This window comes from Thrips palmi, unplaced genomic scaffold (assembly GCF_012932325.1).
Source record: "Thrips palmi isolate BJ-2018 unplaced genomic scaffold, TpBJ-2018v1 HiC_scaffold_2, whole genome shotgun sequence".
NCBI classification, from domain to species: domain Eukaryota; kingdom Metazoa; phylum Arthropoda; class Insecta; order Thysanoptera; family Thripidae; genus Thrips; species Thrips palmi.
The window spans coordinates 7,123,728-7,149,764 of NW_023144629.1; the positions used below are offsets into that span (position 1 = coordinate 7,123,728).

The 26,037-nt window shown below is 59.9% G+C and overlaps 1 protein-coding gene across 1 annotated transcript; it reads left to right on the top strand.

Moving 5' to 3' along the window:
* Positions 1-3,311: 3,311 nt before the first annotated feature.
* Positions 3,312-24,342, top strand: LOC117647452 (protein tincar; the record flags this gene model as incomplete). The annotated part of the gene is made up of 7 exons (XM_034389196.1): positions 3,312-3,569; positions 15,274-15,296; positions 22,050-22,129; positions 23,324-23,529; positions 23,647-23,771; positions 23,875-24,139; positions 24,253-24,342. Coding segments are annotated over exons 1-7 (1,047 nt in total), but the record flags the coding sequence as incomplete, so codon positions are not given.
* Positions 24,343-26,037: the final 1,695 nt, after the last annotated feature.

Here is a 26,037-nt window from a genome sequence, read left to right on the forward strand (position 1 = left end):
CGCGGGGCACGCTGGGGCACGCCAACGTCTTGTGGGAGTCCGCCCGGCACCTTGGCAATTTCACGGGGTTGCTGTGGTGCTGAGAACGCGCGCCCTGCTTATACCGTAGCGCCGCACCCCTCGGACTAGCACCCCGCCCCGCCCCGCCCCGCCCCACCCACACCAACTCATTGTCCTGCCACATGCTCCACTTCCCACCGGGGAGTAGTGGTGTTCCCGCCAGAGTACCGCCGCGCCAGAACGACTTTGGTAGTTCATCCTCTACCACTACCCCTTCAAACCAGAGCAAGATTCCCGGGACCGACGCAATCTACCCCCCTCCCAGAAAAAAAGAAAGTAAATGAGTTTGGAAACAAAAACGTTTCATAAACCGAGGTAATAAAATTGCTTCAGTTGCATCAATCGAATTTACTTGAACAAACTAAATTACTGGGCAGTTTCTTTTTTGTCACAAAAATTTAAGAAGCGCTCGAAATGACGGTGGGAGTCCAGCTCGACCGGCTGGGGCATTGCGCAATCCGCGCTCGTCGGCAACGTGTCGGCGGAGAACCGCACCGCGACAGCCTCGGGCGAGGCTTTCATTGATCCAATCAGCACTACAATAAAGTCGTCAACGACCCGCCCCGCCAACCCGCCACGCCGCGGCACGGCCCCCTTGTCACACCGTGGCACGCCGCGGCGCGCCGTGGCAGGTGAATTGTTTGGCCCGCCATTGTAGAGTCTTTTCACGCCCTAACCATCCCCCCCTCCCCCTGCCCCCTCCACTGCCGGGCCAAGCAAGCAGGCTGTCACACCGCAGCGGCAATTTCGCCGCCACCGGACTAATGTCGCTGACGCGCTGCCCGCCGCCTGGCGGTCGTTTTCGTCGCTCTGCCTCTCTCGCACTCGCGGGCCGTCCTGTACAGTGCGAGAGAGACAGCGCGACGGAAACGACTCTCGGAATGAGTCAGCCGCTCGGCCATTCGGCCGGGAAGACGAGGAGGAAGAATGATGGAGAGCGCGCGACGACGTGCGGCATGCGTCCAAATTCACGCTGCCGCGTCAATGGCATCGCTCTCTCTCTCTCTCCCTCTCTCTCTCGCCGCGGTGCCCGCGTGACCCAGTCCGCTCCACTGTTTGTGTTTCGGCTTGCCGGCCCCTCGGCCATTCGGTCGGCGCTGAGGCCGTCGCCTTCTGTTTGATTTGATTTTTATCGGACAAACTATCGCGCCGCCGAGCGACGCGATGGCGTATCGCTTAAAATAAATTTCCTTTCCGACCGCGCTTTCATAGGGAACACAGCGATTTCGCAACGATACCAGAGGGGGGGAAACATGGTCTGTGTCCTTCTTCCGTTGCACCGCGACCATCTTCCTTCGACCTGCTTTCATGTGGCCTGTCTGTCTGTCCGTCCGTCTGTCCGCTCGCCCCCGAGGCACGTGTGGCCGTCGCGGGGGGTCCTTGCCGTTGGAATTCTGCGAAGGGCCGATCTGAAGGCAGTTGGCTGGAGGGGTCGGCCGCTAGCGGAGCTCCGTGGCGAAAGGGCGAGCCGGGCGGGGAGGGGAGGGGGGAGGGGGGAATTTGTTTGTGCAGGGGTGTGGTTATGAAGGAAAACACTGGTACTGCATACATCGATTTCTCGTTTGTCTGTGCTTTCCATATCCCTCTTCGCTTTGCCTCGCGTTTTGACCGCACCCGAAAAAAAAAATTTATGCGAGGCGAGATGTCTTCTACGCCAAAAAAAAAACAGAAAAAATCAAATATTTCCTTGTTGAGTTAATTTTTTTGGGGAGCTTTTAAAGTTTTTCTTCGTTTGTGGTGCGTGCTGGCCTGCTCAGCCTGTCAATTTGAGGGTAGGCCAGCCCGCAGGACTCGCTACTGCACCGCGTTGCCTACCCGCTGGGCGCTCGCCAGAGAGAGAGAGAGAGAGAGAGAGAGAGAGAGAGAGAGAGAGAGAGGGAGAGAGAGAGAGAGAGAGAGAGAGAGAGAGAGGAGAGAGAGAGAGAGAGAGAGAGAGAGGGAGGGAGGGAGGGAGAGAGAGGGGGTGCAGAAGGAGGCAGGCCGTCTCGCAGTCTTCCTTTACTTTCCAGACGAGCTGGCGCCGAGGGGTGGCGGGAGAGAGAGAGAGAGAGTGAGAGAGAGAGAGAGAGAGAGAGAGAGAGAGAGAGAGAAGGGGTGAAAGCACTCGGCCGCGAAGGTGCGAGCCCACGTCCATTCCGGGAGGTGGCGATCCACGGCAAGCCTCGTGGAGCGTGGCACCGCGCGCTGCCTCTGGCTGCCTCTGGGGTGGCCACGTTTCCACGCACATAAGCCTTCAAAAAAACAAAAAATACCCAACGTTTCAAAAATACGCCTGCATTTTTTGAAGAAAAAAACATTTGTGTTTTTTTCTTTTTAAATTATCTTTTCTCGTGGTTTCATTTGTTTTTGCGACGTACGGGCGGGTAAGGTTGGTAATTCGGCCACGCACCGTTGGCCTGGCGTCAGTCGTCGGCCTGGAGATTACGCTTACTGGAGCGAGCGGCCGGAGTCTTAACTCCTAGAGAGCCTCTCTGATCGGCCGGCGGGCCTCTCCGCCGCCCCCCCCCTCTCTTTCCGGCCGATGAGCGTCGGATCGCGACTCCAACAGGAATCCCCCGGTGCGTCTTTTAGTCCTTTTCGAGATAATCGATGGCGACGCCGGCCCTCGAGGGTTTGTTCGTTTCGTTCCGACGTCTCTCTCTCTCTCTCTCTCTCTCTCTCTCTCTCTCTCTCTCTCCCCTCCTCTCTCTCTCCCCTCCCCCTCTCTCTCTGGCCCTCTCCTCTCCTCTCTCTTTTCATCCCCTCCCCCCTTAACCCTGCACCCTATAAGCGACGGCTCATTGAATTCCGCTTCCGCCTCTCGAATGAAACCAGAATGGCTCTGGCAATTTATGGCGCCGTCAAGGACGTCGCCGTTATTTATTTATTTTATTTTTTTTCTTGACTTTTTGATCTTTTTCCCCCTTTTTTCTCTGGTCTTTTCAGTGGATTCCGCTTTTCCGCTGAGGTGAGGTGTGTGTAATTTATTTGGACTCGGTTCGGTTTCGCTGAGCGTTGCGACTGCTACCCTGCAAGCTTCAGGGTTCTCTCCACGACAGTGCGTTGAATGTTTCAAATCAGGAGACGTGTGTACTTTGTTGCCGTCAATTAGTACTGCGTGCAGGTCTCTCTCTCCTTCTCTCTCTCTCTCTCTCTCTTTTTTTGCCCTGTGGGGTTTTTGTGGTGTGGTGTGGTGTGTGTGTGTGTGTGTGTGTGTGTGTGTGTGTGTGTGTGTGTGTGTGTGTGTGAGGTGCCGATGTCTTCCCCGCCCCATGTGTCGGTCGATATCTGCAGGGTATTCCCGGCTTCGCGGGGTGGGCGTCGAGGAATCCTATAAATGCCGCGGCGCCTCCCAGGACTTCTATGACGTCCTGGACTTCTATGACGTCCTGGACTTCCATGACGTCCTGGACTTCCATGACGTCCTGGACTTTCATAATGTCCAGGACTTCCATGACGTCCAGGACTTCCATGATGTCCAGAACGCCCTGGACTCCCATGACATGCACGACGTCTATGACAGGGAGAAAGTAAGTTCCCTGCCGAGAGAGCGAGAAAGAGAGAGAGAGAGAGAGAGAGAGAGAGACAGAGAGAGAGAGCCGCCGCCGCCCGAGCACGCCGCGATGCCCGCCCGCCGACGCGAGCTGCGCGCGGGTTGCCTACCCCGCCCATCGCAGGCGCTCGGAGCGCGGGAAAACGGTCGGCGTGCTGTTGGCGCAGCCTTCTGTCTCTCCCGCACTGCTCGCCGCCAGTCCGCCGGGAGCGACGAGGACGGAGCTATGCGGTGGCGTTACGTGATACTTGGACGGTGAGCCCCACTCGATGCCAGCGCGTGCGGGGCGAATTAAAAAAAACGCGCCAAGAATGCGAGTTTGGCCGTCGGATTCCGAACAGTGCTTGCGTCGCTCCGCCTCTCTTCCTCTCTCACACACCGCGAGAGAGACGGAGCGAGAGGGCAGTGCCAGGGCAGTGCCGCCTGAATGACTCTCGGAACGGGCAGGAATTTAATTAAAGCCGTGCGTCTCGCCGCGCGCCGCCACACCTGTGTGCCGTCGGGCAGGGCGGCGCAGCGTGCGAGTGCGACAGAGACAATCAAGAGTGTCCATTGCGGGCCGGGGAATGAATGCGGAGCCGCCGAGCCTCGCCACCCGCGAGAGGCACTTGCAACCTGAAAAATGGTTTCTTGACTCCGAGGGCCGCCGCGCGCCGCGCTCCGCAGTGAAGCTCGTCAAGGGCTCATGTGTTGGAGGCTGGCCAGGCCAGGGCCAGGCTGGCAGATGTGACGGACGGCAGGTGGCGGTCGGCGGCACGCGACACCAACAAGAAGAGGACCTCGGCAAGGTCGGCGTGCTCCGGCAAGCAGTTCGTCGAACGACTGTCGAACGACTGTGGGAACAGCTTCCCACATTCGTTGTACAAAATTTGACCACATTCCACATTCAGGTGGCAAAAACGCCTGTAAGTAGGCAACATGTGTGGCAAAAAAGCAAGAAATCTTGCACATTCTTGCACATTCACACAATCATTGTACACAAAATTTTACAGTGGGTCACCCCTCGCTTGACTCTCTTATTTTCGTGCCGGGGCGTGGTGGCTGGAAGGTGCGGCGTGGCTTCGCACCAAGGCGCGCGCCGTTTAACTAATCAGAAAATATTAGAGGCGAATCTTGTGCGCCGCTTAGCAACTTTCTCATTATTTCGGCTGCCGGGCTCGCAACTTTGCTGCCCCCCGACCGGCCGGGCAAACAGGGAGGGGGGGCAAGATGAGCGGCTTTAGCAGGAGGGGGAATGACGAAAAGACATGCAGACGGAGGGGAAAGGGAAGGACGAGGTGCGAGGGGGGGGGGAGGGAGGGGCCGAAGCGTGCGGCGGTTGTAAAAAAGAGAGATAGGGTGAGGGTCGGGGAGGCTGTACACTGTGCACACACACACCTGGGATGGACGGGCGGGAGACTGGCTGCCTGGCTGCCTGGCTGCCTGCCTGGCTGGGCGGAAAGTGTGTTTTGCCGTGTGCCATCGCCGGCCCCGCGATGGGGAGCGATCCCCGGCACCGCGGCCGGCTGGCTGTCTCTCTCACTCCCCTCCGGGGCGCTCCGTGAGTGCGAGAGAGACGGAGAGCACCGTTCGGGAGCGCAGCCCACGGGTATATACTGATGTACCAGTGTGCCAGCGCGCTGCCTCTCCGCGACGCGTCGCGACGCGTACCTGCGAAGCCTGCGAAAACATGGCAGCATCCGGTGTGGCCGAGCGACGCCCTTTCGAATAGGGAAACAGGGACGTGGCCTAATCCCGCGCGCCTCCCTTCGGTCGCCCTTCGGCGGCACTTCGCCTGTCGGTTTTATGCAGCAGTAGCGTCCCCCACGTGGCGGGGGGTGTAGACCTGCACAGTGGGCCAGAAGACCGGTGCAGTGTATTCCCGCGGAGGCGGAGGGCAGCGAGAGGCGTTTCTGTCGCTGTCTCTCTCGCCCCTGTACGGGACGCGCCCCGAGTGCGAGAGAGACAGAGCGACGACGGCGGCTCTCAGTGTGCTGCTCTTCCTGCCGACCCTTGCCTCCCCTCCCTGCTGGCCGTGCTGCCCGCTTGGCTCTCCACCAGGTGTAGGCTCGCTGCCAGTCGAGTTGCCAGTGCCCCGGCCAATTTGATTCCGCCGTCGAATTATTCGTGCGTCGAATTGAATTTGGCACTGAATGAGTACAGCGAGGCGCGGCGCTCTGGCTGAGGGGTTGCACTGGGGTTGTGCTTCGCGAGGGCGGGGCGGGGCGGGGCGGGATGGCGCACCGGGCATCGTATGGACCATTTGGGGGCGTCCGGCTGGTACACTGTACGGCACATTGAAGGCCCCCGCGACAAAGTACACGGCTAAAAGTCCTGCAAAGGCCTTCCTTTCTTTGCAGCTCAAAGAATTTCTTTGGGGAAGGTTTTTTTGCGAAGAAGAGTCTGAAATGCGCCGTACATTATGGTTCGAGAAATAAAAAATTCAACGCCAAAAAATTGAAGCACCGTGGATAATATTGTTGTCAGTTCTAATTTGTTATGTGTTCTTTTTTTTTCAACCCCTGCCTCCAAGCAGTAAGTCACTCGCAACGCCCAAAAAAAAGTCAGAACTATAAAGTCGGACAAGAATTATGTCGATACAACATTTTCCGGCGAAGTGGGTTCCGCCGTTACCGTTGCGAATGTACAGCTTACCGTCCTGAATATGAATGGTCCCCGTTAGAAGTAGCTCTTTCGGTGCACCCCTTTCGCACTCACTCACACCCAGCCACACACACACACACACACACATCGCGTTACGCGGTGCATACGTGCCAGGCAACCGGACGCCTGCCCCCCTTTTCCTACCCCCCCCCCCCCCATTTTCTCTTTCCCCTCCCCGCCCCCCGTTCTTTTCGTCCCTCCTGATAATAATATATACAGTTGCCGCCTTCCACCCGCGGCCCCCCCACTCCAATATCATTGCCCGTCTGCCTCGACCCCCCGCCGCGTGTGTTTGACAAGCCGAGTGGCAACCTGGCAACAGCACACGCGCCTACCCCCAAAAAAAATGGTTTCTTGAATCAAGTTTAGTAAAAGACTTGATTTTTATGACTTGAAATTTGGTTTGTTTCAAGTCACTCCATCTTGTTTCAAGACTGGTCGAAAACAAGTCCGCGCCAGACTTGAATCGAAATTCGCTGACGCCCCCCAAAAACGTACCATCATGTCCTACAGGACCGATGCTAGTGGATCCCCTCGGACCCCGCCCACCGGCGGGCCTCTTCCGAACTACCCTAATGGCGACCGGGCTGGCCCCCCGAGCGGACGGCGGACAACGCGTGCAGCGCGCTCTTGCGGCAGCTGGCGGAACCACGTCGGGCGGTGACAAGGCGCCAAAGTCGTTCCTGTGGTGACCATCTAAATTTAGCCATATTTCCTGTCGTTTTCTGTAAGGAATCGTCTCAGAGTCTGCTATGTCAATTACTGTGTGGCAAGATCTAGCGGGTGATGGATTTAAGGGCTTAACGTCTGGGAAATTTAAACCCAGACGCGTATTTCACCCCAGGCTCTATATTCAAGTCAACGATAGCCTTGGCTGCTTCAGTCAAATTTCTTGAAACAAGCCCTAACGGAGCAAAGGGCCCTGATAGACTAAGAACAGATGTGAGAAATTTCAAGTCTAAAAAATCTTGAACACTGTGTCGCTATCAAGGCTCCATCGTGCCTAAAACAAAAAAAAGATTGTTTCAGGCTTCTCGTGGACTTGTTTTAAGTCCGAAATGACTTGACCCACGACAAGACGAAACAAGGCAATATCTGACTTGATTCAAGTCTTTTCTGGCCTTGAAGCAATCAAGGCCCAGTTAGCCTTGTTTCAAGGCCAGCCCGACTTGATTCAAGACACCTTTTTTCTGGGTGTATCACTTTGCATTGCCACGCGCTGCATGTTTTCTAGCTGTCACTCCGGCCGTGTTTCCCCAACGCGTTTCCACGAGGCGCTCGCTCCGTCTCCCTCGCACTCACGGGGCGTCCCGCACAGGTGCGAGAGAGACAGAGCGACGAAAACGACTCTCGGACTGCTGGCTGTGCGGGACTGTCACTTCGGGATCGCCTGCCGACGGCCGCGTCGCCCGTGTGTTCCAGACCTGTCGGAGAAACGCAGGGTTGCCCCAAAGTCCGGCATTTTGAAACGAATTCGCGGAGCGGTTTCCCAGGCAGACTGCGTGCCGTGCCCCGCGCTTCTCTGACGCATCCAGGACTCACGAGTGTCTTACTCGCCATTGTGTCATGCCAAAGGGGCGGGGGCCTGGCTGAGTGGCTTCCACCGATAAATGCCCCGCCCCGGGGGACAGGGGACGGCAGACAAAAGGGGGGGGGGGGTGCATGCGGCCAGGCCAGGCCAGCCCGCCGCACAATGGCATTACTGTCCAATTCGCGCAGGGATGCATGCGGGGATGCATGCAGGGGGGTGGTGGTTTGCAGTGCAGGCACACCCCGGGGCGAGAATCAAGTGTGGCGGCCAGTCGAGGAGTGGCAAGTCGTTTGCAAGTGGCTGCCTGTTGTAAATGGACGAGCTGAAAATGGGACAGCAGCAGACTGATGACGAGAGTCGCTTTCGTCGCTCTGGTGGTGGTGGTGGTGGTGGTGGTGACCCCCGGTGGCGGGCCCGCTTTTGTAATGAGCATCTGCCGGCCGGAGGGCCTTTCGGACCGGACGGGCCGGACAGCCTCTGTATTATAGTGGCGACAGGGAGACAGACTCTCGAACCGAGAAAGGGAACCTCCGCCATGTTTCACCATAAGGTGCGGCTCTCTCCACTCAGCGAGGGGCAGTGCGGCAGGGGGGTGGGGACGTATCGCATCTGTGCCCCGGTCTCCCCCCCCCCCTTCTCATTATTAATGCCCCAGGGGATGACGCCAACACTGCTGCATTGTCTGCAGGGAGGTGTTTTCACCCCCGACGTCCCCGCCGACGCCTAGATCGCTTCAACATTTCATCCCCAATTAAGCAGGCAACGCTGTCTTGGTCGCTCTCTCGGCCGCGTCGCGCCGCGAGTGCGAGAGAGACGGAGCGCAAGCCGCGCGGCCCGTCAGTGCGAGTGTGCACTGTAAAAAATTCCGTACTTTTGTACGGAAATGGTACAGAAAAATATAGTACGGAGGTACGGAGAAAGGTACGGAACGTTCTGTACTTGCTCCATAGAACCCATGTAAAGGGGCACGGAAAAAAAGTGGGAACGTTCCGTAGTTGGCAAGGGACGGTCCGGCAAATTATTGACCAGACATGTTCCGTACTTTTTCCGTACTTTTTTCTCACAGTGTGGCCCTTCCAACTGTTAAACGCGTGGCCTAGACCGCCTAGACGACGGTCTGTCTTTCAGCGCCGCTTCGGAGAGGTTTACGATTTATGACCTTAACACGGAATTCTTCAAAAAATAACAGGGGCTTTTAAAAAACAACGCCAAAAACACCAGAAAAAAAAACATGATTTTGCTGTTGTAAAATTTCGTGCTGGTACGCCGCCCGCAACGGCTACCGCTGTAGCAACGGTAGCAGCCTTTGAAGGCGGTGGTCGATTTTCTTGGAGGCTGAGGGGAATGCCGTGAATGCCGCGAATGCCGCGGGAATGCCACTCCTGTCTGTGTCGCGGCGTCCCTGGCCGCCCCTGGAGCGCCCCGCCCCGCCCCGCCCCGCCCCGCCCTTGGCCGCCCATGGAGCGCCCTGCATTCCCCGCGCCACCGCCTCCTCGACGCCGACCTCAAAGCGAACCTCAATCTGGGCAGTCGGCCTGGGTTCAAATACCGACCGCGGGAGTATTTTCTTTTTCTTAGGGTGGGGCGGGGTAATCTGCCCGTTTTGTTCTGCTGAGTGTTTTAGCTTCGGTGGCTGCGGCGGTGGCGTGCCAACACTACCTGGCAACGGGCCATCGCGGCACCGCGCCGTGGCGTCGCGGGGTCGCTATCGACAGCAAGTCTGTTTTGGCGGCACAGTGGGCCAGAAGGCCGGTGGAGGCGGACAGGCCTCCGAACGAGGAATCCATTGGTGGGGTCACACGTTCGTTACGAGGCCTGTTCAGCGACTCTGGAGCTCAAAACGCGTCTAGAGTTCGGCCGCCTCCACCGGTCTTCCGGCCCACTGTGCGCGGCTCGGCGGCCGCGCTCGGGGACCGCTTGTCGAGGAACCCGACTCTCGAATCTCGAACCTCGTCGTCCCCGCCGGCCCGGCCATCACGCCGCTCTGTCAACAGCCCGCCCCTTCGCTCGCCTCCCTCCTCAAGCCGTCTGGCGGGGCGGGGCGGGGCGGGGCGGGGCGGGGCGGGGCGGGGACAGGCCGTGTACCTGCTGGAACTGGTGGACCGGGGGTTCTTCTCCGGGGAATCAGAACAGGACGTGAAGGCATCGGGACGACTCGGACAGGGGAGGCCCAGACGGGGCAAGCACACTCCCAAGGCCCCAATCGGCGTTTTATTCTTCGAAATACGTTCAAAAAGCTGAGTATTATGACGGCACAGCGAAGTCAGTAACAGGGGTTCCCAGTAACTTATGATGACTTTCTGCATATTACGAACCAAATTTTTCTGTACTTGTGTCGTAGAGTACCGAAAGTAGCTCAGGATGCCTTTACGGCATTTCTCAGTAGGAAATTAAGAGTGTACTCTGAAAAAAAAATTCTCTCTCATTAGTTTGAGGATGAGGTGTTAGACTTGTTTCTGTGCAAAGCTATTCGAGTCAAGGTTTAATCAACTTGTTACAATAGGAAAGATAACGCAATTTCGTGCGGAAAAATATCCTTCCTCAGAGTTGCGGTCTGAGGTGGCCGTGTTGTTGCGATGCTCCCTTCCCCGCTTTTCAACACAAGGGACCTTATTAGCCCTGCCCGCCTGTCTAATTAGTTCCGAACGGGCGTCGCGTTTCGCCCAGGTGCACCGCCCTCTCCTCTTGTTGCTGTCTCCATTTCTGTGCGTTTCTCTTTACTTTTATTTGTTTTCATGTTTTTGTTTTTTCCTCACAAGCCTGCGCGATTCTTCACCGGGTGGGGCAAGTGCGAAATTGCGGAGGAGAACTAGACCGCGAACAACGAGTTAATATAAAAGAAAGACAAACAACAACAACAAGCAAGAGGCAGAAAAACAACTGCCCTTGTGGTCAGGCGGGCGGGCGGGCGGGGCTATTAATGTGATAAAGCGAAGGGCACTGGAGATTTACACCCGGAGTGTACATTATTTAAGTGGGAAGGGAAATGAGAGAGAAGGAGAGAGAGGGGGGAGGGAAAGTGAGACGAGAGCACCGCGTGTGAAGGGCGGGGAGCGGGGGCGTGGGCGAGCGTAGCAGCGCGTAGCAGACGGAGGAGTTGAGTGCGTGTCGCGATGTTTCATCATCACAACATGCTTTGCGTCCAGCGGCGCGCGGCACCCCCACCCCTTCCGCACCATGCTCCATTGGGGCGGCAGGGGTGCGTGAGCAAGGGCCGATCCGCAAAACAAGGAGTTACAGTGCCGTGCCTCGGGGTGCGGGTCCGGGGGTGGGGGCGGTTGGATTCAATGTCTGGGCCATTTGGACCTCCACCTGATGCCTTTGCCCGCCTTAAGCCCCATTGCACGTTGCCAAGGTGCCTGCCTGGCCGCCTGGCCGCCCGCCCTCCCAGTGGATGCACCGAATGGTGTGGCAGAGCCTCGTCAGGCTCCGTAACGTCGCAAGCGATGCGGTGGATCTTCCTCAGGCGCGTTGGGGTCCGGGCGTCCCGGACACAGCCACGGTCACGGTCGGCGTCGCGTCGCCGTTTGGGAGTTCCGGGGCACTGCGGGGCCCTGACGGCGCCTGCGTGATACCTGATGCCCGGAGTGGCCCCTTCTGGGGACATTGTGCGTGGAGGTGGCTGACCCGTCAAAGCGAGGCGACGGCGAGGGGGGCGTCCCGAGCCGTGCACGCCGTGCCGTCGGCGAGTCCTGGCGGAGCCCTGGCGGAGTCCTCGAGGGGCTGTGGGATCAAACGGGCGGCAGACGGGCTGCAGCGTCCCCGTTGGCGGCCTGTCCGGCCCGTCGTCCTGGCACCGTCGATCTCCTCCCGGACACCTGCCCCTTCATTCCGAAGGGCCGCTCAGTGGGCCAGAAGACCGGTGGAGGCGGCCAAAACTCTAGACGCGCTTTGAGCTCCAGAGTCGCTGAACGGGACTCGAACCGAACGTGTGACCCCACCAATGGATTCCTCGTTCGGAGAGCAGTCCAATGGTGGGGTCACACGTTCGGTTCGAGTCCTGTTTAGCGACTCTGGAGCTCAAAACGCGTCTAGAGTTTTGGCCGCCTCCACCGGTCTTCTGGTCCACTGTAGGTCGTTTGTCGTTCTGTCTCTCTCGCACCCCTACAGGACGCCTCATCATTGTGAGAGAGACGGCTTTGGCGTCGCGGCGCAGGTGGCGGTCGTCGCTGGTTCCGCGCACGGCCACGCAGCCACGCAGAGGGCGCTGGCTTCGACGCGACGCGTCTCCCAGACCAGCCTGTCCGCCCGCCTGTCCGCCCGTCCGTTCGGCTGCTTTACTGTCCCCGGCTCTTACTAACTCGTAGTGTGCGCCCCCTCCGCTCTCCGCCTCGCCGTCCGCGTGTTATGCGTCCCCAGGGGCGGCCCCGCCGAGCCCCGCCGAGCCCCGCGGAGGGAGGCCGTTTTGGAATCCCCTGAATCAGGCGCTGACGCGGGGCGTTGCAGGCGTGGCGGGGCGGGGCGGGGCGGGGCGGGGCGGGGTGCGGGGTGCGGGGGCTGCGAACTTGGCACCGGCCGCACCTGGCGGCAGGCAGGTCGGCGGCATCTGGACTGCGGAATAGGAACGGGGACGGGAAAAAAATGCACGTCCTCGAAGAAGGGAGGGGCCTAGCCGGCAGCGGAACAGCTGACTGAATCCGTCGCTCTGTCTCTCGCGCACTCATGGCGCGGCCCGTTGGGGCGCGAGAGAGACAGAGCGACGAAAGCGACTCTCGGAATGCAGGCGGGGGATAGCGCCGTGCGGGTAGGCAAACTGGCGGCAGCGGTGCGCAGGGCTGCCTCGGTTGCCTACCTGCCGGGCGCTCGCCGCCGTGGAGGGGAAGGGGGGGCCTCTCCGCCCTCTACTTGGCCCCCGAGGGGGCAACTTACTACTGCACCCCCAGGGCAGCTAGCGACGCGCTAAAGCAGGGCCGTGGGGCAAAGAATGGGGGTAAGAGGCACAACCCTCGGGAGTCTGTGCGTGCGTGTTTGTGTGTGTGTGTGCGTCACGTTGTGGGTAATGCGCGTGCGGTGTCCTGTGTTCCCCTCCGCAGTGCCGCTGAGTGCTCCAGGCCGCCAAGGCCGTGCTCGTGGCGTGGCGTGGCTTGCCCCACCTGCAAGGAGGCCTGCAATGCGCTATTCGCAGTGTGCCTCCCCTTTGTTTTGCGCGCGTCCTTCAAACACGGCACCGTGCCGCGGGATGGCTGGCTGCCGCCCGCTGCCTCAAATTGCACCTTTGCCGCTCGCCCTGCCTCGCTGATTCTGACAGTCGTTTTCGTCGCCCTGTCTCTCTCGCACCTGTACGGGACGCCCCGTGGGTGGGAGAGAGGCAGAGCGACGAGAACGGCTCTCGGAATCAGCCTTTGCTGTCTCACTCTGCGCTGTGTGCTCTTGGCCTGCTTTTGTCTCTGATCCAAACCATTTTCCCCGTCCGCGCCGCGCTTCGGGAACAAAGGTGGTAGGCGCAGAGACACTGGCCTGGCCTCTCATTGTACACTGCGGTGGCCGTGGCTGTCTTTCGAGACTGTGCCGCCAGGGTACCCCCAAGTGGCAGCCATAACAGCAAGGACTCCGACTGCAAAACAGTCGGGGGACTATGGCCGCGCCGTCGTCCCGTCCACCTTCACGTCCAGGTCACTGCTCGGCAGCCGATGCACTGTCGTCGCGCTGGCTCTGTCGCACTCATGGGGCTCTCCATAGGTGTGCGAGAGAGACAGAGCGAGAGGCCGCCCCGCTTGCTCCGCCCGCTGCGACGTGTGTGCAGTGTGCCAGATTGGTACCGCACCGCATGCACCGCCGTTGTCTGCCTTTCAAAGCCCAGCCAGCCACGCGGCCAAAGCACCCCGGCTCGGCCGCCGGCTCGGCACACAGGATCAGCAGCCTGCAGCCTGACTCCGAGAGTCGCTTTCCGCCGCTCTGTCTCCCTCGCACGCATGCGGAGCCCCATATGGGTGAGAGACAGAGAGCGACGAAAACGACTCCCGGAATGGGGCGGCTGTGGCGGTCCTGGCGGTCATCCACTGCCTGGCCGCGGTGCCGCACCGAGTGCCCCACACTGGAGGACCACGAGGCCCTTATTGGGGATCACGCGGCCGGGCGAGGGTCGAGTCCGCACCTCGCTCTGTCTCTCTCGCACTCGTGGGGCGGCCTGCAGGGGTGCGAGAGAGAGAGAGACTGCGCCGTTCGGTGGCAGCCTGCAGCGGGGGGCCGCGGGGATAGCCTGCTTACACTGCGGGAACCAGCCCCCTACCCCTCCACTCCGGTCAGCCCGGCCGGTCAGCCCGGCCGCTTGTCATCGGAAATAGAGCGGTTTAGGATTTAGGGACGTGGGCTCCAGAAATGGAAAACGGGGCAGTCCTCGCGGGCAGTCTGATTTCCGAGAGTCGCTTTCGTCACTCTGCGCCTCTCTCGCACTCATAGGGCGTCCTGTATAGGTGCGAGAGAGACAGAGCGACGAAAACGACTTTTGGAATCAAAGTCTGCTGGCCGGACTTATGGACGCAATACGACGCACAGTGGGCCCACTCTGGGATGTCTCTACGACGATGCCCTTCACCTTCGCGGTGGCGGCTTCCACCAGAATGGGCCGACCAGACGCCCTCCATCTTAGTTATCATAATTATCATGGATCGTCTAGGGGCTTCGTGGTAATGGCGGCAATTCGCTGTACACACACACACACACACACACACACACACACACACACACACACACACACACACACACACACTCGCGCGCGCGCGGGCCGTAGATCACGCGGGGAGATAATGATTCAAATTCAGAGATTCAAAGTTGTCTGCTTTCCCGCCACGCGCCCCCGCGAGTGCACCCACAGTGTGGGACCCACACCCGCCCACCTTCCCCTCGGCCAGGTAAATCACTTTACTCGTGTGCATGCATCCTCGCCCCGCGGCGGGGCTGGCTGGGGCTGGCCCGGGCAGCGTCGGTAATATATATCATTACCCACCCTATAAACTTTTGCTTCCATTCCAGCACGCGCGCATGCACGCGCCCCTTCCGCGCCGGTCTGTCTGTCTGTCTGTCTGTCTGTCTGTCTGTCGAACTGCTGATGGTTTTGTTGTTGTTATGTTGTTGTTGTTGTCTGTTCCGTGTGAAAATTCCCACCTTATCGACGCAGGCACCTGCTTAAATGCAAAGCGAAAGTTATAGTCCATCAACTCCACCTCCACCCCAACAAAAAACGTATCTTTATATTTTATGAACCAAAAAGTTCTCTAGGCGTCGTCGAGGGACCGCCCCTGCGCCTTGCCTTCCACTACTCTGCCAACTAATGAGCACTCATGTTTTACCCTTTCAAAGTGTCTCTTCAAGAGTCAACTTGAAAGTTGGCGCTTACTATATCGTCTACTTGGGTGAGGAAGGGTGTACGTACCTATATGGACCCAATTTCGCTGAGGAAACCTTCCTCACCCGAATTCGGGCTAGGAAACCTTCCTCTCCCAAATTTGGGCGGTAAAAAATTCCTCACCAAATATTTTAGTCATGATCATGCCTCTTTCATTCTCAGTGTACGGACTACGCCTTCCCCAGGTTAGGGGAAGGTGGCGACCGTTTCCACTCCGTTTGGCAAGGGCTCGTTAATTAGCACCGCTTGCGCGACAACCCCCCCTCCCCTTTTCCACGCCGTCCTGCCGCGACGTCGCGCGCGCCAACAAAAATATACGCAACTCGAATCAAAGTTTGAGGCTAAGTTTTGAGAGGTGTCCGTCTCCCTTATTGCGCGCGTTTCGAAAGTTGGCCGAAGCCGGCAGCAGCGGCCAGAGAGAGAGGGGGGAGGGGGGAGAAGAGGGGGGGCTCGCCGCCAGCTGGAAGGAGGCTCACGAACGCCACACGGTGGCAAAAATGTTCGAAAGAAAGAAAAACGCCTCGTTGTTCGAGGACGTCTATTTCTCATCTTGAAAAGTCACTCGCGGTTTCTGAACGTCAACCACTGGCTGCCCCCGGCACGGAACTAGTGTTTGCAAGAGAGAGAGAGAGAGAGAGAGAGAGAGAGAGAGAGAGAGAGAGAGAGAGAGAGAGAGAGAGACGGCCGACGACACTGCCTGGAGGCACCGGGAGGCACGTCGCCGTCCTCGTCGCCTTGCCGCGCCTTGCCGCCACCACCGCGGAGATCAACAACAACGGAAATCACAAGTCCAAGAGAGGGAGGCGTTGGCGGCGCGGCAAGATGAAGAGGTTCCGTGTTCTTTGGCCTCGGCCCCCAGCGGCCCCGGCCCGGCCTCGGCGCGCCGCGGATCGCGCGCTCCCAAACAGTTTGAAACAATAAATGGAAATAAAGAGGGCGCAAAGCTGGGAACAAAAGCAAGAGAGAGAGAGAGAGAGAGAGAGAGAGAGAGAGAGAGAGCCTGCCCTTATTTCTTTCCGACTGACGAGTAGTTCGCGCTGCTGCTTTGATTAATTGGCGGAGCACGCCAAGCAGGCCGAGCAAACCCTCTCGGCCTCGCGCCGAGGGTCGGCGGTTACGGCCTTCTTGTTGGCGCGCGCAGCAGACCGATTCCGACAGTCGTTTTGGTCGCTCTGTCTCCCTCGCACCTACACGCGACGCCCCGTGAGTGCGAGAGAGACAGAGCGACCGAAACGGAGTCAGTCCGCAGAGGCACGAGCACTGAATGGACGACTTCATTTCGGACCGGCCGGCCGTTGTTGGTGGAGCGGAGCGCGGCGGGGAGTGCGGGGGGGAAAAGGCGCTGTTTTTCTATGCAAAAGTTTGGATTCAATCATTTTTGTTGCTGCTGGGCTGGTGGGCGCTCCGCGCGAGAGAAACGGGAAGTGTTCGCGTTTGTGCTTCGCCTTAATTGTGTTTCTGCGATTGCCGCTGTCTCGTTTCGACGATGGCCCTTTACGGACAGAGCCAAGGGAGAAAAGATGACGACGACAGGGGTTATGTGTGTATGTTTGTTTGTGTATGTAAGTGTCGGTACCTTGTGGGAAGCTGCAAGATCACAAGCCAACTTCCAAGCTGGTATTAATGCCAAACTCCTGCTGTATAATACAAAGCAGTTTGGTCGTCTCAAAATATTTTTACAAAAAAAAAAAACTGCAGCGTTAAAAAAATGGAAAAGGGCATTTTCTTTTGCTGCGTTGGTTGACAAGGCCACGCGGAGGAACGCCCCCGAAGCCATCTCGGCGACTTTCTCTCGCCGTGAACTAAATAACCGAATTCACTCGGTGTGCTTCCCCCTCCCCTCCTTATTCAATTAGCCGTAATGCATAGGCATAAGGAATAAAGACTCCTCCCTGCCGAAGATGTCCTCACGGCGAGAGAAAGGGAGGCAGGGGGAGTCGAACCCCGGACGAGGCGTGGCGGCGCGGCAGGGCAGAGTCGAGTTGAGTGTATTCTGATGAGGGTAGAGACCTGCCATCCACCCACCGCGTTCCGCACTGCACCGCGACATCCCCCTCCCCCTCATTTCCCCCACCCCGCACCGCCCCGCACCCCGCCCGTTCAAAACTCGATAAAACTGTTATCAGTTTACGATGCATTTTCGTTGGGGCGCATAGCACCGCAGCCAGTCGGCGCCTTGTAAAAATCTCTTTCTTTTTTTTCCTTTTTTTTTTATCTTGAAACTTGTTTTTTTTACGCCCTCTTTTTAAAAGCGCCCAGCAGACCGCGGCGCGCGAGGAGGAGCGGGGCCAAGCATGCGAACCATGCGAAGCAGGCGGAGCAGAACCAACTGCCCTGATAGGAGGGGGATGGAATGGGGCGGGCAGTGTGCATGCCGGCCGGCCAGCTGTGCTCACCGCGGCGCGCCCCGCCCCGCCCCGCCCCGCCCGCGGTCGTCGCGGGGAAGTCCACAGACTCCGCACTCTGCAAAGCCCGAGCCGATACGCGACGCGCGCGGCGGTGGCAGGAAATCATTTTGGCGGGAATCGGATTTGGCTGGCTGCCCGCGTTGCCCGCCAGTCCGTCGGGGCCGCTGGCTGCGGCTGCGTGACCTTCCGTGACCTTGGATCCAGTCAAGATGGCGCGCCCGATGATGGGCCCGAGCACCACATATGTTTCATTCGTTGTTGTTTTCGTTTTTTATTGGCACTGTTGGGAACGCGGATTCGTCCCCTTGCTGCGGCCCGCTGCGGGTGTAGGCTCCAGGGTTCGGGACGTGTGGGCTCGCCGGCGTGACACGCAGTCACGCACGCTCGAACGTGTAACTAAGTCATGATGATTGGATGAGGCGGGCGGGGCGGGGCGGGGCGGGCGTTCTGCGGTGGTGGTGGTGGTTTCAGTGACACCGGGAAGACGCCGCAGATAATGCAATTGCCGCACACTTCTGCCGAAGGAAAAATTGGAGCTGGCGGCCGAGAAGAGAGTGGCAGCCTGGGCGAGCCCCGCACTGGAAAATCACGTGGCGTTTTTTATTTTTCAGTTTTGCCAAAGGTTCTGAAATTTTCCTCTCAGCGCTTACATCTCTCTGAGTCGTCGCATTCAATTTTTTTTTTTCCAAGATTTTTTAATGGGTGGGGTTGTGTTTGCTTCGACCACGAATGGCGATGGTTCCTGGTTTTCCCGGCCCTGGGAATGGCATATGTCTTCACTATGGGGTACCTGCGAAAAACTAGGAACCAGGATTTTGCAGTGTGGAGCCGCAAGGGTGGATGGGGCCCGAGGTGGGGCCCCCCCAACCTGTTCCAGCCCCTTAGGCCCAGCTGACCTGGTTCCTAACCGAGCCCGACAGCGACAGCCAAGCGACAGCGACCCTGCTGGACCTCCCAGTCACGCGCCTCGCTCGCCTCGCTCGCCCCGCTCACGGGTCGGCCGGCCCGGCCTTCCCGCCAAAATAGATTGGCGGAGCAGCGGAGAGGTCGCCGACCTGGTGGACCTGATGTGATTGCAGCTCAAGTGATTTATTCAGCGTGGAGTGACGTCGGTCCGGATAGTTTGGCTGCCCCTCGAATAGGCGGGGCACGCCCATGGCACGCCCATGGCACGCCCATGGCACGCCCATGGCACGCCCATGGCACGCCCATGGCACGCTTGAGGCCAGTCGAGGCGGCGGCCTGCATGTAGCGGTGCGGGGCCGAGGGAGGGGCTGGCCCGGGCTGGCCCCCTGGCCCTGGCCAGGCAGTCGGAATCAGACCCTATTAAGACCGGGGGGTGGGGGCGGTGCTTTGATCAGAACCCCGAGTGGGCCATCGTTTCCCGATTGGAATATCGCTGCCAAAGGGACGCGCAGCGGTGGGCCCAGGGCGGGCCAGGGCGGGCCGGGGCGGGCCGAGAGGCCCGGGGCGAGCAACACAGCAAGCCACCTCGTTAACAGCGGGCCAAATCGCGCCGCCCCCGCCTGCAGCGCCTGGGCCTCCACGACCACCACCACCACCACCACCACCACGGCCTCCAGGAACACCAGCACCTCCGCCGCAACCACCGCGAGTCGCAAATACGGCGGAAACGATCAAATGGAATGGATGCTATCTCAGCGTCCGTCTGTCTGCAGTTATCGCGCGCCTCTCCGCCCTCTCGCTCTCTCTCTCTTTCCCACACGCGCGGCACGCATGCGGCTCTCTCCCTCCTCTCATCAATCGGTGCTGGAGAGGTCGGTGGGGGGGGGGCTGCTGGAGTGACACTGGAAGGCACCTCGGACCGGAATTAAAAGCGGCCGGAGATATTTGGCGCCTCGAGAGATGTATATTGAACTCGCGAACCGCCCTCTCCTCCCACCCTGGCGCGACGCGCTGCTGGTGCCGCCCCGCCCCGCCCCGCCCCCCCCCCCGCCCCGCCCCCCTGGCACGACGCGCACGCACTTGCACTGTGCCGTCGCCCGCACTACACTGTTCGGAATCAGACCCCTTTCTGCGTGAGAGGGCCTCCGGGGCCCAGTCAGTAAGGATGGCTCCGGACAGCGTCTCTCTCTCGCACCCAGCGAGACGCCGCCGAGTGCGAGAGAGACAACGGGTCTGCCGGCCGCTATTGCCTGATTCACGTGGAGCTTGGAGCGATAATGCAGAAAGGGGGAGGGAGTTTCTGATGAAAAGCAGGTAGTGCTGTGTCTAGCCAAGTTTTAATATGCGCGGGAGGCCACAGTGCAGGGGAGGAGGTATCGGTAGGGCGGAGCGCAGGGCGCAGGGCAGGGCCAGACGGCGAGGCCAAGGGCTTCCAGGTGATGCTCTCGAGGGCTTTATTTTGGAAGTCGCGGCCAGGGCAGGCCGGGGCAGGCGGAATTCCCCCGCAAAAGTTGTTCAATTAGCCGCCGCATGGACGCGCACGCCATCCCGCACCCCCACCCCGCCCCGCCGCACCCCCGCCACGCCGCCGAGCACCGAGACCAAGCCGCCGGGCCCCCAAATCGCTTTATGAGATCCACGCGGCTTTTCATTGTATTCAACGTCATTTTCGACGTCGGCGTCGTCGGCGTCCTCGTCGGCGGCGAGGCTGCCGGAGATTTGAGGGGAGTGAGTAAACTGGGGATGCGCGCCGTGTCGTCAGAGCGCGTCTAGTAGCGGCGTTCGGGCACTTTCTGCGCGGGGATCGTTTTCTCATTTCAGCTTGAGCAACGCTCGTTGCCCTCTTGCAGGCGCACGGTGCATGGGCCAGAAGGCCGGTGCCGGTGGCCAAAACTCTGTGCTGCGCACTGGCTGGGCGTACGGCCTGGGCCCTTCCAGTGGGGAAGGGGTTCTTGCGTGTTCGGGCGTTCGGTAATCGGATCATGCTGGCAACAGGTGTACAGTGTACACACACGGCCGGGTGTGAGAGTGTACTCGCGGAGCCGCGCTGTTCACCTTGAATCCAATGAATCCAATCCAATCACGGACGCATGGGCGCACCCACTCCACCCAGCGTGTAGTAAAAAGGGAAAATCGAGTTGAGTCTTCTGGTGTACATTCTCGTGTGAATTCGATTCGAAACTTCATCAGTGAGACTGGAAATTTCTCTGGATTAGTTGGTACTTCTCACGTGAACTATTTTCCCCTCGAAACTCCGTGTGGAGCTGCAAGTGGAAACAGTTGCTTTTCCCTACCGGGTTTTTTTAAACTTTCTTTTTTGCAAGGACAGTAAGATCAGTCTGATAGTCTGAGGAACAAAAGTTTCCTTGCCCCCTTTTTTTGAGTGGACAGCCGTCCAAACGCACGACGGCGCACGCGGACACACGGTGAAGTTTCCTTACTGTAAGAGACTTTTTTTGTTGTTGTTCCGCTCCCTTTTGGTGTTGTTTTTCTTGGGCGGCCCATTCCTCTTCCGAGGGGACACGGACCGGTACTCGATGTGGGGACGGAGTCGGGACGGAGGGCGGCCGGTCTTTCACCGAGGAGCTAGACGGAGCCAGACACCGGCCCACTGCTTGGAGGAGGCGCCCGGGACTGAGCGAGAGTCTCGCTCTATCTCTCTCGCACCGACACGGGAAGCCCCTGTGAGTGCAAGAGAGACAGAGCGATGAAAACGACTCTCGGAATCGGTCCGCGGCCGAGCCGCCCCAAGACTTTCCAGTCACGTTCGCCCGTTGTTGCTAACTTGTGCACTTGATTATATATACGGGGACGTACGTGTTGCCGGACTGGTGCGCCCTCTCTCTCTCTCTCTCTCTCTCTCTCTCTCTCTCTCTCTCTCTCTCTCTCTCTCTCTCTCTCTCTCTCTCTCGGCTGCATCCGGAACGCCCCGTGAGTGCGAGAGAGACAGAGCGAACCAGCCCGGTATGGGAAAATGGCCTGTGAGGGATGCCCTGGGCCAGCGTTTTACGTGGAGGAGCCACCCCGACCCAAACCGCAACACGCCCGTTTCGAAAAGTTAGTTTGAATTCGCCATAGACCGCGCGGGGTGAGGGGTGGGGGGTGCAGGGCGGTGCGGGACCCTCATCGGCGTGGTGCGCCCTTCCCTTCACCGACGCGGCAACTTGGAGGCAGGCCGGCGAGGCGGATCACCTGCTGCAGACTCATTCCGCGAGAGTCGGTCCCTCTCACACCGATGGAGGACGCCTTTGAGAGGCAGCGTGGGTGGGGTCGCAATGCTCGGTTCGAGTCCTCTTTAGCGACTCTGGAGCTCAAAACGGGTTAGGGCTGCCTGCGCCGGTTCTCTGGCCCCCTCATGGCTGTGCGCCGCTCCGTCCGACCGGCCCCGACCCAGCCGCGACGTCGCCATGGCAGTCGCCGCTTGCAACAGTTGGCTCATCCTCCGGCTTCTCTTTTTGCAGAGTCCCTGTGGCGCCCCGACCTGACGGACTGGGGTCTGCGGCCCGACCGACTCATGGGCGGCGACCTCCACCAGCAGCACCAGCACGCCGTGCAGCTGTCCACCCTGTCGCCGCACGCCGACGCCGCCCTGAACGCCACGCCGCGCGCCGCCGCCCCCTCCGCCCTGCCGCCCCGCGTCGCCCCGCTCTTCCTGCTGGACAAGGGGCTCCGCGCCTGGGCCTTCCCCGCCGCCGAGCTGCAAGGTGAGTGCTGCCCCTCTCGAACCTTAGAGCTCGAACGGCGGCGGCGTTCGTCCCGCCGTCTCGACGTCTCGACAAGTTTGAAGCACGTCGGCTGTGTCCCCCAGTGTCCCCCACAACGCCACTGATCGCATTATTATAAACTAAATCGCTTTTCGAGTTCCGGGCGTGGCTTTGTCGCGGTGTAGTTTTGTGGCGGAGTGTACTCCCCGCCGCCGAATTGCTGGCAGTGCGTTTTCAAAAGTTTTTTTTTTTTTTGCCGTGACTTGCCCCAAGTGCTTGGTCACGATGTCGTTCCGCAAACGCATTCTTCGCCCTTTATGAATGATAATCTGCGAACACGGTCCTTTAGTGTCTCATTTCCTTTTCGTTTTTTTTGCGTAATTTACGACATGTCCCAATTTCATTCCGTTTTATTTTATTTCCGTTAACTTTCCCCCAAGTCAGCGTGTTGAGTTGATTGCCACTTTGTTGGATCGACCGGGGCGGACCGGGGCGGGGCGCCCCCATCCTCGTCCGCGGAGGCCTCCAATTGGTGTCATCGATGCTGAAGACGGTGGCGGGGAGCGGGGAGGGGAGGGGGAAGGTCATCGGGATGCATCCCCTACAACATTATTGCGTTTTTCCGCTCGAGGGTGGCGCAGCAGGGGCGGGCGGACAGACAGACACGACCGGGTGCAGTGGCCGCGCTGCGTGGGGGGTTGCAGACAGACAGACAGACAGACAGACAGACAGACAGACAGACAGACAGACAGACAGACAGACAGACAGACAGACAGACAGACAGACAGACAGCGGCTGCCCTTAAACTCTCTTGCATGCGGCGGATGAGGGGGATCTCGCAGAACGCCGTTTCCCTTTTCGTACTACTCCCTTGTGAGGCACGCCCTTTTATTTATTTTCACGAAAATCACGACGAAGCATCGGCAATAACAGCAGCAGGGGAGCGCGATGCGCCTCTCTCTCTCTCTCTCTCTCTCTCTCTCTCTCTCTCTCTCTCTCTCTCTGTGTGTGTGTTTTCAGGGAGGGAGATCGAGAGAGACACAGAGAGAGAGCACTGGTGCATGCAGTCGTTAAGGGCGCGACTGGGAGCGTCGCCGTTGTGTTTGATATAAAAGAAACCGGTAGACGTCTGCACACGTTCTCGACACACGTAACGAAACTTGAAACTAAGAGCCTTCTCAAACCATTTTCCAGACGCCGAGTCGTGGGCCACGGTGTCGCCGGAGCTGCTCAACTACGGGCTGGCGCTGCTGGTGTACGCGGTGCGCTACCCGGCGGTGTTCTGGCGCGGCAACAAGACGTTCGGCGCGCTTTTCTCCATCCAGCTGGCGGCCAACGGCGCGCAGAGCATCCTGGCGCTGCTGGGCGCCTCGGCGCTCTACAAGGTGCAGGTGTTCGGCGTGCGCGAGGCGCTGCCCGCCGGCCTGGGCGTGGCCGTGCAGCGCGCGCTGCGGGCCGGCCACGGCGGCGGCCACGGTGGCGGCCACGGCGTCGGCCACGGTCTCGGACACGGACAGCACCACCCGCCGCCGCCGGACGCCGGCATGCTGCTGTCACCGGGACTCACCCTAGGCCTGCTCATCGCCACCACGCTGCTGGTCATGGCCTCCAGCCTCGTGCTGTACCTCTACGGCTACGGAAGGTCAGGACCGGGCAGGCATGGGTCATGGGTCAGGCAGGACGACCACCACTGCCTGCACTCTACTTCGTTCGGGCTGACGTGTATACTTGCTGGTGCCCCGCAGGCTGCACGCGTTCCTGCAGACGGAGGCGGCCAAGCGCGTGATCCGAGTGCGTCCGCGCAGCCACGGCTGGGTGTGCTTCACGCACTGCTCGGCGCTGTGCGTGCTGCTGTGCGCGTGCGTGTGCGAGGCCCCGCTCGTGCACGACTGGACCATCCTGTACCGCGGCTCGCTGGACACGGCCGTGCTGGTGACGCTGTGCGCCTGCATCCTGCACCTGCTGTGCTGGGTCGTGCTGTGGCTGCTGCTCACCGTCAAGCACAAATGGGTGAGTTGTAGTAGGGGGCTTGGAAACCCCATTGAAATGCGTTGGTCTGTCCGACGACCACTCAACTGCGCTTTAGTTTGGCGGCGTTTCCTCACTGGCTCGTGCTCCCGCAGACCTTCAAGCTCCGCGTGACGGTGGCGCGCGCCGTGGTCCGGTCGGCGCGCTCCGTCCGCCTCTGCACCGACGTGGAGCTCCTGAGCGGCCGGCGGCGCTCGGTGGTGGGCGGCAGTGGCGGCGCAGGCAGCGGCGGCGGCGAGGCCTCCACCGAGCCCCTGCTCGTGGTGGGCAACGGGCGCGCCTACACTGTGGCGGACGCTGAGCCCCGCAACGCCATCATGGGGGTCATCAGCAAGTCGCAGCAGGACCGGCGGGCGCGACTGCACGGTAAGGCTTTGGCTTGGGCTGGGTTGGACCGAGTCCGCGGGTCGAGTATTTTCCAGAGACCAGCTGACCACCCTGGTTCTGTCGCGCAGGCAACAGCAACGGCAGCGCGGCGGCGGGCGGCAGCAACGCGCCGAGCGCCGGCACCTCCATGGAGCCCATCAACCAGGCCGGCCAGGCCGGCCAGCCCGGCCAGCCCGGCACCGGCGTGTACTGGCTGCGGCCCGGCGCCAGCGAGGAGGCCGTCGGCGTGTCCTGGATGGGCCGCAAGGCCGCCAAGCCCAAGGTCACCTTCGACGACACCGCCACCAAGTACGTCCAGCAGACTACGGGGCCCCCGGTGGGGTTCGGCTGTTTAACTTTTCCTTTGGTCGCCGCGAGGACAGGGTTGACGGGTGGATTCACAGTGTGAACCACCCATCGCCCTTGCATCCTTTGCAGCCAACGTGTTAAAAACTATACTCTCCATTTCTTTGCCGCAGGCGAGAGAACGGCGTGGCCGTGGTGGACGACGGCGACTACGCCCTGCTCCAGGAGCTGCCCCTCGTGGCGCAGATGCCCGCCAGCAACCAGGTAAGCGGGGGCGAGGAGGCGTAGTGGGCCAGTGGGCCGGAAGACCGGTGGAGGCGGACAAAACCCCGGACGGGGTTTGAGCCTAGAGTCGCTAAATGGGACTCGAACCGAACGTGTGATCCTACCAATGGATCGCTCTCCAAGCGAGGGATCCATCGGTGGGGTCACACCTTCGGTTCGAGTCCTGTTTAGGGATTGCAAAGCTCAAAACGCGTCGAGAGTTTTGACCGCCCCCTCCGGTCTTCTGGCCCACCGTGGGAGGGGCTGTGTGTCTTTTGTTGGCTCCTTGCGACCCGGCGCCACGACGCCGTGGAGGACGACGTGGTTCTGGCTCTGGGTGACCTTGTCCTTGACGACAGCTGCACGGAGCTTGCGCCGTCGCTGCTGCCGCCGCCTCCAGCGCCGCGGCCGCGGTCCCCGGCAACCTGTCCGGAAGCCACTACGGCCAACAGGGCCTGCAGGGCCACCCACCCCCCGGGCGAGGCCACACCGGCCAGCCGCGCGGCGACTACGAAGACCCCAGCCCCCTCCTGACCCCCGAGCCCCTGACGACGGCCTCTGACGTAGACGAGGCTCCCCTCCCGGACCTGGACGACCTCCCGCCGCCGCCCCCAAACGTTAGTCCTTGTGTCATGTTCATGTTCCTAGTGTGTAACCTTTGAATGTACCAGCCAGTATGCATACAGGTAATGGTTGGCTGGTTTTCGAAGCGAACGGTATTTTCTTTATTTTTTGTGCTTTTCTGGTGTCGGGCGCCTATTGCTTTGTCGTCGTTGGAGAAGGCGGGGCAGTGCGCCATCTTGAAGGCTGGGGCCGAGTGGGCCGAGAAGTTGTCTGAGATGCCCCCAAATTAAATTGTGATACTGGCTCAAATGATGGGCTTCCCTGCCCTGTCTTCTCTGCCTAGTGTTTGCTTGATATTAACACTGCATTTCTGTACACTT